This window comes from Bacillus rossius, chromosome 7 (assembly GCF_032445375.1).
Source record: "Bacillus rossius redtenbacheri isolate Brsri chromosome 7, Brsri_v3, whole genome shotgun sequence".
Lineage (NCBI taxonomy): Eukaryota > Metazoa > Arthropoda > Insecta > Phasmatodea > Bacillidae > Bacillus > Bacillus rossius.
This window is the reverse complement of record NC_086335.1, coordinates 63522666-63541795: the sequence shown is the minus strand read 5'-3', so window position 1 is coordinate 63541795 and position 19130 is coordinate 63522666. Positions and strand designations below refer to the sequence as shown.

Below are 19130 nucleotides of genomic sequence, written 5' to 3'. Positions count from 1 at the left end.
TAAGCATGGTTCGCACGATGAGATAGGCACGGAGCTTCAGAAATAAGGAAAGAGGTTAAAAAAATTCTTTGAAAATTATGGCGTTTACTGATCAGTTAAGGCGAGCAATGATGGGATCTCTGTGAGACCAGGTGTGACCCCACCGGTGATTTGCTCAGGACCGGAGCGAGGGTTACTTGGACGCGGCTTCCGCTCCGCGGGAGTGGAAGTTGAGTCAACAAGATCACTAATTTAAATCTCAGATGCTGCCAGTCTGTATCTGGCTGGCTGTAAAAGAACATATACACTGCACTGGAATATATATAGCCATCCGTCTTGCTGGTCAAAGTTTTAAAGTAACATCCTTTAAACACAACACTGGCGGCGGCTGACCGTGACCTCACAGGGTGCGCTCCAACTGCGGCGAACGGTACTGGGACCTGAGCTTTGCTTACTGCCGAGGGCAGTACCAAGTCAATAACAATTAATGTGTACATGAAATTCCAGTATATTTAGAAAAATATTGCATCTACACGGTTTAATTTTTTTTTTTTTTTTGTTTTCACAGCACACTTTTTTACTTAGCTGAATTAATAATTTAGTGTAGTGTCTGAAATTGGCTGGTTTCATAGATGCCAACAGAATAAATGAATTCATAGTACAGTGGGTTTGGAATCAAATCTAGTCAATTATCCCCCCTATAGCAAAACCTTTAAACCAGTACCTTTGTAAAATAAGGTTTTCAATTAATTAAGGTATTTGACCAATGGAGTAATATTTAATTTTATAAGCGTTTTTCCACAATTAATCAGTGTTTTGTTAAGTTAAGAATATGTCAGTTTACGTAATTAGGATTTTGATTCTTTAATCTGGGGTTTGTTCAATGAAGAGAATTCATGCAGTTAATTGGAGAAATTTTTATTAGATAAAAAGTTTGATGTTTTTACTTCATTTGAATAATGCTGTGTGAAAGCTCTAATTTAAAAAAGAATAAACACTATCTTTTCATACTTAAAAAAAAAAGTTTTTTTTTCCAAGCATTAATGAAACTACATATCTTGATTATAAGTGTGATTACAAAAAAAATGTGTGTGCGTGGAGTTCACGTGCGACAAAAGTGAAAATTCTTGCTTATTAGGTATAGATAGAGATAAATTATTAGTATTTTTTTACAGAATGATGTCGACCAGGGCTTCGCCCCCTTAAGCCTGGTCATACTCCACTTCTTGTGCTGTCCCATCTTGCCCCTCACCACTCCTTCCTGGCATTAGTACTGCCGATATTTTTCAGACATGTGTTTAAATAGCACGCCACAGACTCCCGCAAGAGGGTTCCGTAGCATCAGTGCTCTGACCCCTTAAGTTATCATAAGTTATATTGTAAACCTTTAATTTTAGTCGCAAGGTTTTTTTTTTGTCATGGCAGATCGGCCGAGAGAGTTTTGTTTATTAATTTTTATACATAATTCTGCTTAACATAAAGACGGCACTGAACACTCCCGAGGCGGATCTGAGTCCAGCCAAAGCAAGAATTTATTTAAATCCTAAATTTTAATTTACTATATGTTATTAAACGATCTAGCCATGAGAAAGCTTGCAATGTTTTTACTAGTATTTATGTGTCTTACCTTTATTAACCCTTGGCACGTAATCGTGAAACGTAACGGTAATCTCGTTCGGTGTGAAAGATGCCACGTTGCCCACAGAGAGCACTCGCTCACCCCAGTCCACAGTCACCACCGGCCAAGAGCAGATGGGTCAGCACCCTGGGGACATCGTCTCTTGCCTGCACTGATAAGTAGCTTCTGTTTATTAAACAAGTCTTTCTAATCGTTTACGTTTACCCTCAGGGCTACTCTCAGCCGGCGAACTGTTTAAATAATTACTTCATCAACTATTAACGAGTCTTACATAATGCGTCTGTGTGGGCACGTGTGTCGACCTCACCGCAAACCGATTTGTGTCCTTGGGGGTGTTTACCTGCTTAAGAAAATACATGTACAGACAGGAGTGTGTAAGTTCTAAATAAATCTGGACATGCGAGTTAAACTGTGTCCTTGTTTTTTGTTTGTCCACGTGTGTAACACCTACGACATGGCGGTGTGTGGGACGCCCTAAGAGCCCACTGCGTTCATTACTATAGCGTGCCTGGCGCTGAGAGAGGGGCAGGTCTTGGCAAGTGGCCCTCGAAACTAAGAGGGAGGTCCATATCTTGCTCCCACATGGGATACATCAGACCCTGAGAGGGGTCTCAGGAGGGTCTGTGTGCCCTTTCCACATGGTGGCGCCCATTTCCAGCAAGAGCAGGCCCTCACTTGGCTTTCCCACCACGGGACTAATTAATAACAATTTGCCCCAGGTCAAGCTAACATCAAGAATAAGAGGTAATAACTGAGAATAGTAAGGATGCGGGTATGATCTCAGAAAAATAACTCCTTTCCACACAAATAAATAAATTGTAGATTCTTTAAATAAAAAATATGTACTGAAATTTTTTTTTCTTGTACATTTAAAACAAAACTTGCGCAAAGTACAATTAAATTTGATTTTAAATAATTCTTAAAATGAAGCTTGCAGATAATTAGATAGTTTATGTAGCTTAACTAATTGTCCGTACGGACGTGTGGAGTCCGAGGTAGGTATCTGGCATGTGCAAGTCATTGCATGGCATACAAACCGGGCCCAGCTCAATGCTACTTTGTTGAGTCACATTAGCCCACAGCTACACTCCGATAGAAAAAATATACACGTTTATTAAGTTGGACTTCACATATTTACACGTGACCAATAAATTTAAAATTTTACATGTATCAAATTAAACGTAACAGTTCACACATAACAAATAAATAATAATATACGTGACAAATAATTACCCATGTCAAACTAAAGCGTGAAAAGCATTCTACCAGCAAAAATAATTAGTTACTCAAGCTAAAACAATACTCACATGACACTGTTTAACAATACAGATGTATACAAGTAATTAAAATAATAATACATACATGAAAGAACAGTATTTTCTTGCGAATATGATCCATGGCACAATGCACGACAATAATCTCAAACCCAGATGTGTCGCCCTCTGCCCAAGTACTCCCTTACTAGAAGCTAGAAAGTCGGGTGGCGTCAGGAACAGGCGGGTCCCTACCGCCGCGACAAGCCTATCCCTGCAGCATGGTGGGGTTCAACCTGAGCCCACCCAAGGCTGCTCCAGTGTGTATCTGCATGACACAGTTGTTGAATTTCAGAACAAGTATATTTTCTCAAAGCAACGTGCTTGGTGGGGCACCTGAATGTGCACGCGCCACAGTCCTGGCCCGATGGTGCCCGGTGGGGGAGGCACTCAGCCGAGAGAGAGCGAAGGCCTTCAGCTAAGTGAACCCGCTGGAGGTGGACGGAGAGGTTGCTTGCCGCCGGAGGGGAGGCGACCTTACCGCACTCGAACTGCTCGTGCCTCCTGCGGGAACTCTCCTGCCGATATTGCCTGTTGCACTTGCGGCACGGGTACAACCCTGAGTCCACCGAGTGAAGATACGCTTGCACTGCTGAGCCCTTGCCACCTGCTAAAAAAAAGAACATTCACTGTACCATGCTGCTGTGGATTGGACGACAAGAAAATAACACCTTTTTGATTACCCTTACCTACACAACACCTTACAAGTATAGCAAATGCACCAGAAATTAGCACACACATATCAAGGCGGCTTCAGTGGTTATGGCTACTTTGTGAATGGCATCCTCATTGGGAGAATGAAATGTGATGATCTGAGACAATATTTGTTATAGTAATGGAGAGATTCCAGGTACTATTTATTGTAACTATTTAAGACATGTGAATCGGATGAAAATGTTTTTGAAGAGTCTGCAAATTCTGACTGGAGAAAAATACTACTAATGGGTGAATACACATTGTGGTGAATACCTAAAACACTATACAGACAAGAGAAATGCAATCGTAAGCCTGAAAAATATAGTTTTTTAAACTTAGGTGCAACCTGTTATATAGCATTTGATGAGCATACAAATTACCAGAGAGAGAGATGTTCTGTATCTTACTATACATCTACAATAGTGTTTAAAGAAATAACTAAAATAAATAATTTACTGTTGAGTAGATGTTGGTTCTGTAATCCGTCAATTCCAATGGTAATAGTTAAATTAATGGATTCAGAATCAAATGGTTTTTGAATCAAAGCAGATTAATTATTCACCTAAAAATAAAACTTTGAAACAGAGGTATCAAAGTAAATTCGCCAGTACCATTATATACATTTTCAAGGGATTAATCAAGGATATTGAAATCAATCAGGATATTTAAATTAAATGGGCTTAACTATGATTAATGAGGACATTTCTTTGGTCAATTAAAAAATTATCTTGTATGATTTAATATGAGTTTTCTTAATTAATCTGCATTTGTATATTAACAAAAGGATTTGGTTAATTAATGAGGGCTTTGATAAGAGAATTAGATTTTTCATTTATAAATAATTATTTTTTTTTCAATTATTAAGAAATATATACAGTTAACTGGAAATATTTCCAATTAATCATGGTTCCTAATTTTTGACACAAAAGTGTTTTTTATTACCTAAAAAAATTGACTTTATTTAGATTACGTGAAAGGTCTAGTCCCCGAAATAATGAGCACTACTTTACCATTAAATTTTAAGACAAAAAGTATCACCAAAAACAACATAGTTGACTACATGTCTCATTATACAAAATTTATATTTTTAACATATTTGAAATTAATTCACCAAATTAATTTCTGTTATTGAATTAAAAAAAAAAAATCATACAGAAAATGTATGTGAATAACTTTGATATACAATGTAGGAACATTTAAAGAAAAAAAAATTAGTTTTAATTTACCACAAAAATTACAATGACATGAGTTAATTTATTTTGGGAGAATAAGGTAATTTAAAATTATTTACATTTTTTCAATTACTATACCTAACTTGTAGACTGTAAATTATTATTATTATTATTATTATTATTTGTAAAATAAATAAATAACCAACATATTTCTTCAGATATAATTGAATACAAAACAGTGGACAGATTGATTCTATCCCTTCCCTCACTCCGAGCAACCAAAATGAAGTTTCGCTTACGCTCCTGGATCAGAATTGTCCCAAGCCCTGTCCCTGTAGCTCAGTAAGCCCTAAATGTGGGCAGTACAGGTGATTCTGCGATCAGTTTGCCTAGTGTAACCGCCGCCTTGGGTATCTCATCCCGCTGTGCACACTGTGAAGTGGGGGTACCGGCGCGCTGGTGACGTCACGCGACAGTCGTCTACCTTTGAACAGTCTGCAAGGCAGAGAGAGACACACACCAGACCCTTTGGCAACCGGGCTGAACAAGATGACGAACGAACCTGCAGGGGCAACCTGTGCCCACCGATGACGAGAGTCTCCGCAGTCGAGTGAGTTGAGGAACTCGCCACACTCGCGAGTCCGGCAACCTGGGGTATGAGTCGCTGTGCAAGCGGATCGCGTGCTGGTCCCGAGCTTGCTACCAGAGAGGAGCCGCCCAAACGAGTCGGAGTGGCCGAGGGCCTGATAGAGTCGAAATAGTCGCGACACCAGCTCTGGAGGCGGAGCCAGTCAGTGTCGCTGAGATCCTGTCCCAAGTACCTGGCCGAGTAGGTACACTCGGTGCGTCGGAGTTGGAACAGCATCATCCCAGGGGTTTCACTTGTGTCCGAGGACTCCAGGTCACCAGGCATCGAGGAACCAGGCGAGTAACGGCTAGCTCAGGGAACTATTCGAAAGTGAACTAAATTCTATCTCCTCCATCTGGCTTAATAGGTAGCTTCTCAAGACTACATGCAGTAAGAAACACGTAATATTGTCATTTACGAATATGGTTCAGTGGGATTTCAAAAGTCTGGAAAAATTTCGGGATCACAGAAGATTTTCTTGTCGGGAAGGGAAAAATTTCCACAAGATATTCGTAATGTTTTAGTGTTATTAATGTGGAGTTTTTTTGCCACGTAACTTTGAGAAGACCAATATAGTAAAGCAGGATTTATCATAGTTATTCAGAACCATTACTAACACCTACGTTATCAGCTAAAGAATTTTACGAGAAGAGAGTCCGTCAGGTCGTTAGAACTGACAGCATGCTGATAAGGATAAATTGTGTCCATAAAAATCAAAACACTGCGCGGGTGTTAAAGATCAGAGGGTAGAAACACGGCAGGCTAGCTCGGTGATTAGTTTCATTCAGAACGGGGTGGCAAATAGAAACAACTTGTCTGGATCTTGTGGAAAACATCCGGTCGCATACTCACAGCAAAGACTTCTAAAGCCTGACAACCTATGACAACATTTTTCAGGTAAATAATACACAGTGAAAGACGTCCGCTTACAGGTCCACACACACACACCTGATGTGTTATCAGCTCAGGCAATAATTGTCTTGTCACGGATAACTACCCCCCCCCCCCCCCCAAAAAAAAAGGGCACACAAAGAAGGGGGGGAAACTTCACCTCTCTTAACCACCACACATTACCCTGGACAGAAAAAGAGAGTTACATTCTTAGTAGCTACTGTGTTATTAAACTTTAGTTAAAACAAGCCAAAAAATATAATCCATAATAGTTAATATATTTTAATAAACATGATAATTTATTTTCACATAGTAAAAAATTCAAAAAAACAAGCTAACAATTTTTTTAGACCTACATCATATTTAACTAGTGATTAAAACCGTTCACTGTGCATTCTTTTTAAACCCACCCTCTTGAAGTTTCTTCACACATACTTCAATTGCCTTACATATTCACTTTGCACTGTTTATTATATATATATAATTTTTTTTTGCTGATCCTTTTTAGAATACCATGAAAAATAATTATTTGTATATTCCTTTCCAAATTTGAATATATCAACAAAATATTACCTACAGTAATTCTAGCTGACTTAACCTAACCAACCTTTTACTTTAGTATTATTTATATATTTCCCAGAAGCCACTACACTAGACATTTACTTTTTCTTTCAACATGTAATTGTTACAAGTGAAAAAATTTTTTTGGTGGGATTTTAATTCTTACTAATCGATTTCGATATTTGTATTAGAAAATAATTTGATATTTGTATTCGTCTTCGTATTCGATTTCAACTAAAAAAACTAATATTCACACAGGCCTACAAAATACACTTTTTGGGATGCACATCCTTAATATGGAATTTGACCAGCAGTATTAGTGAAGAAAAGTGGGAGTTTAAAAGGAATAGAAACGATTGTGGATGTCTATAATATTTGACAAATTGCTAAAAAAATAAAAAAAGTCTTACAGATTATCAAGATTTTGCTCATGTATTAAATGGGAAAGGAGAGAAAATTTTTATGTTATGAGTTTCTAACAAAATTTTTGTTGGTAACAGGAAGACTTTCTAAGCAGGGCACAAAGTTACGTCAGCATATAGTGAAAAGAACTAAATAAAATAATAAACAAACAAAAGTATACGATTTTTATAATGCATAAATTTATTATTCACAAACTAAGTACAGACAACCTAATAATAATAACAATAAGTAATATTTATCATTTCTTTTGACAAAAAACGTTTAAAACATGTTTTCAGGTTTGAAATATAACCAGCCTTGTCACTTCTGAAGTCCCACTTTACAATAAACAAACTAATTAGAGATTATGTTTTTCAAAGTAAAGATAACTTATGTTTAACTAAAACATTGCTGAGGTTACAAATAATGGAAAGGTAGTACGACACTGATATAAAAGAATTAATAAACAAAAAAAAATTACACTACAGGCATACCTACTTAACAATACGATGATTTTGCAATTCTATTTTATAGGATTCGTGAACCAGCTTGACGTGACCGGTGAGGTGTATCTTCTGCTTGCCGCTGTAGGGGCAGTGTGGGCACCGGGAGTGGGGGGTGTCTCTAGAGGAAGCTGAGGGCTTCGTGGACCCGCTTGACGTGACCGGTGAGGTGTATCTTCTGCTTGCCGCTGTAGGGGCAGTGCGGGCACCGGAAGCTGCCCTCCTTGCCGCACTCGTACTTCTCGTGCCGCCATCGCGAGCGGTGGGCCTGGAAGCCCTTGCCGCACGTACGGCACGGGAACCGTTTAGGCCCCGGCCGCGGCAGGCTCCAAGTCCCCAACTCCCCAGCTGGGGGACTCGTCCAAGGAAGCAGAAACGCTGAAAAATAAAACATGAATTTACAACTGAAGTCAAGCTCTAAAAATAAATCACCCTGCTGAATGATTTGAAGAAATGATGAATATTATGATTGTCTATTTCATTTGCAGGAAAAATACAACAGTAAGAGTTGAGTATCCACCTGAAGGAATGTGTGGTCAAATTACACATGAACATACACTAATAATTGTAAAGAGAAAATGATATCATTGATAACTGTATCGTGATGCAACAACTGTTCTGCGTAATCTACCAGGCATTGATGATGTCATCGTAGGTTGTCGCGCACTACATATTCATAAGTATCCTCTCACTAATCTGCCACTGTGTAGTCTCCCTGTTAGTTGCGTTAAGAGGGGTTCTGAATACTGCCTTCACACTGTAGTAACTATTAAGTGTAAGAAAAATGCTGGCAAAAATAAAGCTGTTAGTGTACACAGTTTTCCTTACAGAAAGGGTGCCAGGCACATAAATAAAGCATGGCTGGGAACAACGTATCCCAGACGTAGTTATTTGGAACTTCTGTAAATATTTAACTTCTGCAACCATATTGTTTTCCACAATTATAAACCTCAAATAAATCAAATAATTACAATCATTTGAATATGTACACAATTTAATGAATATTAAATTTTAACTCTGTAAGTTAGAAAGAACTCGTACAAAGTGGAAACTCAAGTATTTAAACAAATTTTTTTAATATGAATTGTTGTAAACACACGGGTGAAACACATGATTGGAAAGATGAAATGCTATTGCTGACAATGGGTGGAGCTAAGAGATGGTTGATCACATCTCGCTAGAAACAGTGGTGCCAGGACTTCTGGTGAAATACACAAGTTTTCAAAGTTCCAATACATTTTCGAACAGATTTTTTTTTATTTAATTTTTTTTTTTTTTAAATTTTTTTTACTCTCAGCAGTTTTTGACTCAATTTTAGAATAACGAAACAATAAACTTTTTAAAAAAATTTTTATTTTGTCACATGCCAACCGACAGTGTGGGACTTTACAACGAGCACGACTTATGCATACAAAAGACAATGCAGACACTGCAAGTATGTTGGCACTGCCCTTCGTTAGGCACCACTTGGAGGAGCACCACAACAGTTAGGCCCTACCGCAATTGGGCAACTTGCGTAAAGCAGCCTATACCACGTACTCACCACACACCTACTTTCACGCTGAATAATTTTCGACTACGGATAAAATATTAAGCACCATTAATTATTTCATTGTTTAGTTGTTGTAATGTATTTTTTGGACAGTAAAAAATAAAAAAAATAATAAAAAATGAGTGTTTTTTTTTTGTGAAATTTTTTTGTATGAAATAATTGGACATATTATTGTAAGTGATGAGCAAGGAGACTTTGAATCTGTTATCTCCCTACAAAATGGTAGTTCTATAGAGGCACAGTATCAAAGTGAAGCCTGAATGCCAGCTCGGAGCCTAGCGCACAATGGCGAAGAGGCGTGTGACGTACGAACCACGTTCATCTTTAGTGCCCCCACGGTCTCGGAGCTCGTGCATCAAACGAAGAGGTTTGCTTAAGTGCCTTGCAGAGAAAGAGTGCAGTGATTAAAGCACAACTATTTGGCTCCAGCCTAACAAAAGAGACATCACGCTTGAGTTGGAAACTTCAGCACAGCATATATCTGGAACTTGCATCTGCTTAGACGTCACGATTTGTACAACAAAATTTGCATTAAGTGAACCTTTCAGTTACAATACAATATATAACAGAAATTTGTGTAAGTTGACAGCTCCTTTAATGAGAATTGTATTTCTTTTTGAGTGTGGTTTTTATACATGATTCATTACAATTTACCTCTCACGTCATCAGTAATTGTTTTCTCTTTATTTATACATAGATCTGAGAAACGACATAATATCTTAAACTAAAAACATTTAAATTTTCCTGGGATAAATTTGATCCAAATTTTTCTTGTACCTTTAGCAGAGATTGTCATGCTTTGCCTCAACTTGAGGAAAACAATTGTCTGCCAAAGGCATATTTCTTGATTTATTGTGCGATACAGTTGGTAATCATTTGTAAATTCGGTCAGCACCCTTCTGTTAATACAATTTTAATGAAATTTTAATTTATTACTTACTTTTACTCATATTTTACTATTCTAGAACCTAACCACTTATAAACCAACAAAAAAAAATATTTAAAGTAATTAAATATTATATGACTACCTATGTGAAATAATTATAAAAATTTATTTGTGTTTTAGTTTTCCAGTAGCAAATATGTACTATTCAAATAGATTACATCAACAAAATAATTATTTCTTTACATATTTCCTTAAAAAAATTCTTTAAAATCTAAAAGTTTCAATTTAATTTTTTTTTATTGAATAAAGCTTAATAGAGGTATTAAAAAAATTCACATCCTTGAGTATCAAAAATCAAAATAAAATTTTTTAAAAATTTTTTAATAATTTTAATTGCATTATTTACTGCTTATGTTAGAAGACTGATAAAATTTCTCTAAAATGTTTCAAATATTTTAACATATAATTTATCACTATTTTTAAATAAACATTTTCACCAGAAAAACATGAAATTTTATTACGATAAAAATACATTCCCATAGGGTTGAAAGAAAACATTCTCACACTATGAATTTATTTGTTTTGAAAGACTGCATACATAACAATGATGTACCTTTACAAACAAGTAGGTAATTACAATACACATTATAATTTTTACGTATACAAGACGAGTGAGAGCAAGAATTATTGTTTTAAATGTCACTTAATAATATGCCTGAGTATCTGATAGGAGACAAAATTCATTTTGGTATTAATGTGACCTTTTTTCTTCCAATTATCAAATTATAGTCTTCATTGTGTAGTGTATGACACAGGTTTGATCTTTCAAGAAAAGTCATATGTACATAATTGTGTCTCTTTTAAATTGTATTTACATATGAATTTTTTAGCCTATACCTATTTCCCACTTATCAACAGTCTAAATGCTTTCGATTGAATAAATTCAAAATATAAAAAGCTACAAGAGAACAAGTAGTGAATAAGGTTAAAATTTTGAGCTCGGCGAAAGTGGACTCGTGGCTCGCGAACCTTCTGCTGCTGGTGACGACGCAGCGCGTGCTTTTCCTTGTAGTCGCAGAAAGGGAAGGGGTAGATACCACGGGATACACAGTTGTCTCCTAGTGTGTTGGCTTGGAGACACTGGACTCTTGGCTCGCGACCTTCTGCTGCTGGTGACGACGCAGCACGTGCTTTTCCTTGTAGTCGCAGAAAGGGCAGGGGTAGATACCACGGGATACACAGTTGTCTCCTAGTGTGTTGGCTTGGAGACACTGGACTCTTGGCTCGCGACCTTCTGCTGCTGGTGACGACGCAGCACGTGCTTTTCCTTGTAGTCGCAGAAAGGGCAGGGGTAGATACCACGGGATACACAGTTGTCTCCTAGTGTGTTGGCTTGGAGACACTGGACTCTTGGCTCGCGACCTTCTGCTGCTGGTGACGACGCAGCGCGTGCTTTTCCTTGTAGTCGCAGAAAGGGAAGGGGTAGATACCACGGGATACACAGTTGTCTCCTAGTGTGTTGGCTTGGAGACACTGGACTCTTGGCTCGCGACCTTCTGCTGCTGGTGACGACGCAGCACGTGCTTTTCCTTGTAGTCGCAGAAAGGGCAGGGGTAGATACCACGGGATACACAGTTGTCTCCTAGTGTGTTGGCTTGGAGACACTGGACTCTTGGCTCGCGACCTTCTGCTGCTGGTGACGACGCAGCACGTGCTTTTCCTTGTAGTCGCAGAAAGGGCAGGGGTAGATACCACGGGATACACAGTTGTCTCCTAGTGTGTTGGCTTGGAGACACTGGACTCGTGGCTCGCAACATTCTGCTGCTGGTGACGACACAACACGTGGCTGGTCAGGTGGTGCTTGTGCTTCGCCTTGTAGTCGCAGAACGGGCAGGGAAAGCTTCTCTGCTGACCACACTCGTAGCGCTCGTGGCTTCTCCGCGAAGAGTTTTGGCGGTAAGTCTTGCCGCACGTACGGCACGGGAACGACTTGAAAAGGTCGGGCAGGCTCCCAGGAAGGGCGTTGAGCTTTTTCTGGGTCCAGCTGTATAACTGGCTGATGCTGGCTGAAAAATAAATAATGGAGTATATCAGGATCAGTGGAAAAATGTAGCTACTCTCCCATTACTAACAGGACTAACTGTGCTACTACCTCCCTATGGACACAGTTAGCTTTGCACAGCAACATACTCTCTGGAGCTTGAAATTATTAGTGTTGATCAGTCATCAGTACTAACATTTTGCCATTACTAAACTAACATTTTAACTACAGGTTTGGGATTTTTAACAGGTCATTTTTGCTATGGCACCACACTCACGGTAGCGAGTACACGAGACCAGTAATTTCTTGAGCCTGGTCAATGAATTAACTCATTAATCAAATCATGGGCACTGAATCCGTATCCAAGAAGTTTGGATACCATCACATCTGGCAGTTCCATGCTCATGAGCCTTTCTGTGCATTACCTAGCACGTAGAAAACACCTTTTAGAAGCAAGATGCATATCAGTTAAGTCGTCGACGATAGCACAACAATGGTCAGCATTGCAACACCCTTTTAGGCTCGGAAGTTACTAGCGCAGAGTACGAACTTGAAGAAGGGCACGCGCGTCAGACTCAACGGCAAACACTGCATCACTTCACACCACATCTGCTACGAGGTAGCCCAAGTGGGTGCTGAACACTCACCAGCACTTCGGGACATGATACGATGTTTGAGGAAGCATGGAACCAATTCGAGCTCGAGTAGCGGAACTTTATTGCGACAGGGCCGGATACAGATAGTGAAGCAAGCGCGTGAGTCCTCAGCTGTCGCAGGGGGGCAGGTCGAACCCCTGCAGGGGCGTCCAAGGCACGCCCTGGTGCAGCCGCGCGACGTGCTTGGCGAGATGGTGTCGGTGCTTGGCCCTGTAGCTGCAGAACTCGCAGGGGAAGCTGGGCGCCCGGCCGCACTCGTAGCGCTCGTGCTTCCAGCGCGAGCACGACTGGCGGTACACGCGGCCGCAGGAGCGGCACGGGAACAGCTGGCCCCCGGGCGGCCGCGGCGGGCTGAAGCCGACGGCATTCCTCTCCAGCCACGACTCGATGTCTGCCGCTCCTGGAAGCAACGTGGCGAGAAAAAGGGTATCAGGTACAGTTCCCAAAAAAAAAATTTATCTTCTTGAAAGTCAGAACTTTCGACAACGAACGCTGCAAAATTAAAACACACCGAAAGTGATTTTTGTACACTGTTCACGATAAGTTGTGACATTTTTGACAGGTGCTTCAGAAAACATTCACACTTTGACAGCTGAACATTGTGACATAATAAACAAAACAAACCCTGATTAGGGTAGTAGGTACTAGAATAACTGACCATGTAACAATAACTATTTTCTACATTAAATTTGATACATCCACATCTCAGCAAACAAGCATCTTGGGCACGAAGACTGGACATGTTCAATAGTCCCTTCGAACTTTTATTTTCCACGATTTTAAACGTTCGGTTTTTTTTTGGAAAAGCGTGGAATGCTATTCTAGGCGTAAAACTTGAGCTCTTACAATGGGGGACAACAATATTGCACCATTATTAAAAAGTGTTAACGAAAAGGCATTAGTGATTCACTAAATGCGTCACTGCAGCCATATGCTACTTTAGGAAGCAACTGTTTTGTTTCCCACAGTTCCTCTCCTCTCCTGTTGTATCACGTGACACCGTGACGTCAGAGGGCGGGTACCTCAAGTCGTCTATTACTTGAGGGGACAAGATGTTTTTGACTTCTGTCATGGTCCTGCCACGATAAAAATCAGAGATGCAACAAAACCAGTTTAAAATTCTTTTCAAAGTTGGAAACTATTTTAAGTGCTGGCTAATGAGTTACTTTGCAGAGGTTTGTGTAACTGGTACAAAAAGGTTTAAACAAACAGGTAAATAACCATCATTGTTATACAAGCATGGATGCACTAAGAGTGACGTCAGTTCTACAAAATTCCTTGCCAGTAAAGATTTGGCCAATCCCTACAATGAAGGGGAAGGACAATGTTTTCAAATGTGTTAGATCTCTGCTATAGGAAACATTCTCACTAATTTCTTGCTTAGCTTAAAATAGTTTTTTTTTTAAATTTTTAATGAAAATTTTTTTTTTTCAAGTTTGTCATTTTAAATGAAGTAACGAAATGTGTTGAATGTAGGCTTTTGAACTTGTCTAAAGATTGCTTTCTCTTCATACGAAGACAGTGTGATCTAAAAAATGTGTACGTCATACACTCTGTAGAAAAATTCTGCGCCAAATAGACGGGCACATTTAAAGATTTTTTTTTTATGTCAGCAGCAATTTCTTATGTTGCATTGACAATTAAAGTATCTTCTTGTTACTTCAGTTCCTGCTGATAAGTAAACTTGCAATTAAAAAAACATATGCAAATGACATATGACTATAAATTCATATTCTAAGTCTGGTGAGTAAATAATTTTTGATTACAGCTAAGCAGAAAATCAGCAAATGAGAACACAAAGTATTGTATTTTCCGGTGTACAGCACGAGAATTTTTTGCCCAAGTGTAGAGCTTAAGCTGCCACTCGTCATAAATATGTGTGACCGTCCGTATGTTGTCTTTGTACGGATCATACACAACCGACTATATTTATGTTGCTGCTGCAGGGAGTCTGGTGTGCTTTAAAACTCTGTTTGAGCCTCGTTTTTACAGTTCAAGTCACCAGACAGCAGTGTCGGTGTTCATTGGTGCTGTATCCATCGCGCTGTTTACTTACGATATGGTCTCTTCTTCTGCCGCAGAATTCAGAGGCTGGCTGTTAAAACTGATCTCGCCCCCTCTCTATCGTTTGAAAGGAAAAACTACTATTTTACAAGATCCTGGCTCTCAGCTGGAGGCCCCCCCCCCCCCCCCCCACAAACATTTCATTCTTCCACTTCGTTCACCATTGCTTACAGCAGTTTTCTTCTCTTTTTTTTTATTTTTTAAATTCATACATTGATAAACTCAGACAAATTCTATGATCCCCCCCCCCCCCCCCCAAACACACACACACACTGCATACAGAGAGGCTATTTCTACACTAACTTATTTGTCTTGTAAAATGCCACCCGAAAATTTTTATATTGCACGTGAATAAGAAATGTAATTCTACTTCCATGTTCTAGACCAATCGTCATCACGTCTCAAATGAAAGTGCAATATTGTCCAATTTTCATCGATAAAAAGCTGACCTAGTCTTCTTGTATTATACGGTGTAAACTGTGGTAAAATCACTATTTAGTGAGTTATGCCTAAGTCACTGACCTCTACCTATAATAAAAAAAAGCTAGCTATGCATGGCTGGTCAGGAAACCTTAATCTATCCTAGGCACACCGGCTCTTTCACATGACCAATACAGTAGAACCATGTTGAGATGTTTCCCCATGGACTTTATTTAGCCTTGTTAACCACTAACACTTCCTGAAATTCTCAAACCATGCATGCTCATACATCAACAGTATAATTATTTTATATAGTTATGTGCAAAAACTTCTTAACTTTGTTATTAAAAGGGTTGTATATGGACAAAAGAAATTATAACATGAAAAAAGTCAGTTGTAAAAATCTTTTAATAAAAAATAAATATATGTTTTTTAAAGATTTATTTTTTGCATTTATGTTAACATATAATAGCATGCACTTACATAACATGACATGACATAGCATTCTAGGATACAAATAATGTATAAAAGATAATAGAAACTACTACACTGTGTCAGCAGGTAACTGAACAGTTGAAATACATTACATATTACAATGCAACTAAACACACTCAATTAAGTGATGGACATTATCGACCAATGGTACATAGATTAAATGACAATTTATAGTTAAATACTGTAAAGTTAGTAATAGGAAGAGAGGTGAGTATTCACACTTGCTTCCACTCAACATGTGTGGAATATGACTCGACGGGCCCCTTTGAAGTTGTATTCACTGCTGCTTGGAGATATCCTGGAAGCTGCCAGATGGAAGACTAACCCATCAGCAATAAATAAGTTTCCTCCGAAGAGGCACTGATTCCATATTGGATGTTAGGGCCAGGTCAGTGGTGGAGCATGGCTTGTCTGTCACAGTAATCACAGGACATTTTCTCTCATTCTATTTTCCAAATTGCGTACAGCATATAAAAAGTTTCTGATGTAGTTAATACAGTCCCATGTTCGCCAACGTGCTACAAGTATAGCTACAAAGAATGACAGAAACAAAAAAAAAAACATAAACATAATTTTTGAATTCTTTGTGTTTGAAGAACTGGGTTGTACTAAACATAGTCCTATTTGTAGCTGTTAAAAGTTACTGTTAGCTGATGGGGTTTGCAAGACAAAACTGTGAGAATTATGAAGATAAAATAAAATTATTGAAAAAAAAAAAAAATCTTTCTGAACATTATAAAAAAATTTTACCAGAAAAAAAAGATATGATAGTAATTATTTCACTGACCTGTAAAGTAAAAGCTTGACTAGGCGTTAGTTACATCGAACTCATAAATATCTCCTATAAACATTTATGGTGTAAGCACTGTTGTGTTTTTAAATTTATTTTTTGTGCATTAATTAAGTGGTTTTAATGCCCATATACAAACCTGCTGTCAATAAAAAATACACTATATTTTGTACAAAAAAGTGTAAATAGGAGCATGCAGTTATTTTGATATCATTCTACTTTCATAGATTCAAAATAATAAATCAAGTTCATTGTTCTTTAGTTTTATACAATTCAAATTAACCTCGAAAGCAGTCTCGCTAGGTCCAAAATGAGTGTTTTTTTCTGCTATTGGTTTTCAGTTTAGAATAATTGGTTGTAGAACTAGACACTAAACTTCTTCAATAACAAGGATTCTACGATACTTGGTGTAATGACTCTGAAGAATATAAAATAGGTACTAGGCAGAGCAGCAAATAAATTTATAATCAGAATGATAATTAGTGTGATAAGCAAAGTAAACTTTTCAGTGGTTTTTGAAAAAAATATGTACTTGTTTTCTTATAATGATAGGCAAAATAAATTTATTATTTTAACTTAGGCGATAATGTATCTGTGTGGTACTCTTGAAAAAAAATTTGAATTTCAGGCCCACAAAGTAGGAAAAGATGTAAAAACCAAGAAAGCAAAAATGAAAAACCATAATAGTCATAAAAAAAAAATATAATGCATTTCATCGGTGAGCAGTTGCAGAGACACTGCTCCCAGCTGACACATGATTGCGTTGCTTCCCCTTTGACTTATGCCATACAAATTGGTACTATCTTTCTTTTCTAAATACATTTTGTTTGAGAAATTGTTAGGATTACACAACGGAGACATTCTAGAGTTGGTGTGCTTCCAGTTTCAGTGGCCTTGTTCCTAGTCACGCCGTGGCACAGAACCGGAGCCTGGGGCACTGCTAGGGGACCTCGGGGTGGTGCCTGCGGATGTGCACCCCGAGGTTGCCCCGCTGCTTGGCCCGGTACGGGCAGAAGGGGCACTGGTGGAGGGGGTCCTTGCCCCCGCACTCGACGCGCCGGTGCCTGTTGAGCGTGCTCTTCCAGCGGTACGACTTGCCGCAGGTTTCGCAGGGGAACCCGCCCGGACCCCACCGCAGCCCCCACTCGCCGTCTGCCGCTGTAAGCACACCACGCTCGTGTCAGGAGCACGCCCGGTTGTGCGCTCTCACCGTATCTGTCTGTGGCGAGTTCACAACCGGCACTTTCACATCATTCTCACTAGCCACCAACTAGAACTATCCTTTGCTGATTTTATTTTATACATTCTAATAAGCTCAGAGAAAATTTAATTTAATTTTTTAAGGCATTCCGAGTTTTAATGCTTACTATATTTTAATAACAAGATAGTATGTATATCAAAAGTAAATTAGTTTAAAAATAATTCAATTTATTATTTCCACAAGATTTATGATTTAAAATGCTTTTACTAAACACGGTTTTATTAGAAATGATAAAGTTAACTTGTTTGTTTTGACTGTTTCAAATTCCCTATGATGAATATATTGGGACTGGTTGAACACGAATTTGAAGTGAGGACTTATGAATATTTAAGTATTTAATTTTTTTTATCTTTGAGGAAAAACAAACATGGGGCATGTTTATGTCATCATACAGGACTGGCCATGCATATTTTGAGCATAATTGATTATTCATCCTGGTTTCTGTTAATTATTATTTGTTTATTTTTATATTTCTCGGATATACATATATACATAATCAAGAATATTTTCACCTGATGAAATATTAAATATCCATTGCTAAAAAATGTACATCTTCTCAAAACAATGAGAAAGGCATGTACAGAATTCCTTGTTGCGGCTAATCGCAAGTATGTTTTTGGTAAATAATTTTTTTTTGTTTATCAGTTCTGATACTTGAAAATTTATCCTTGATTACCTAAAAGCATGGGTGTTGATCTGGGGGAGCCAGGGGGGCCCGGGCCCCCATGGAATTAAGAAGCCCCTCACTGAGGGGACCCGCTTGCACTTGCAAAATCGTGACCGTGAACCAGGTTTGATGAAAACAAATGTCAAAACTGTGTTTTATGGAAAACTTTCTGTATATTTTAAATGTTTTCTGCATATTGCATGCATACAGGACAGAATATGGGCAGTATAAACATACAAGCACCTTGTCCAGTTAAGACCCACGTGCAAAACTCTTGGACAGCCCTGCTCCCCCTCCCCCCTGGGAGAATTAACACGGGGTCCCCTTGAGAATTCAACGTGTTTTGCGCCCATGCCTGAAGGTACTACCAGTGGTAACTGATTGAGTTGCGAGGGTTTTCTAATTCCTGAGCTGTCAGGCCAGGAATTAAAGCATGAAGAAATCCCAAGGAATGACGAAAGCGCAATCTGGCGATGAGAGAGATCCGATTAGCCAGACGCCGGCGGGTTGTGGG

The 19130-nt window shown here is 38.7% G+C and overlaps 1 protein-coding gene across 5 annotated transcripts in view; it reads right to left on the bottom strand.

The window, feature by feature from the left end:
* Positions 1-19130, bottom strand: part of LOC134534196 (longitudinals lacking protein-like) — a 287153-nt gene that overhangs the window by 1052 nt on the left and 266971 nt on the right. Inside the window, exon 5 of one of the 5 annotated variants that reach the window (XM_063372371.1) lies at positions 3413-3541. The exons of 1 other annotated variant lie outside the window; for it this stretch is intronic. In XM_063372371.1, the coding sequence (XP_063228441.1) occupies positions 3413-3541 (129 nt within the window). Of the gene's footprint in view, positions 1-3412; positions 3542-7461; positions 8163-10779; positions 13320-19130 lie in introns of those variants that run through there. 3 more of the 5 variants (XM_063372389.1, XM_063372377.1, XM_063372379.1) reach the window with 3 other exon arrangements.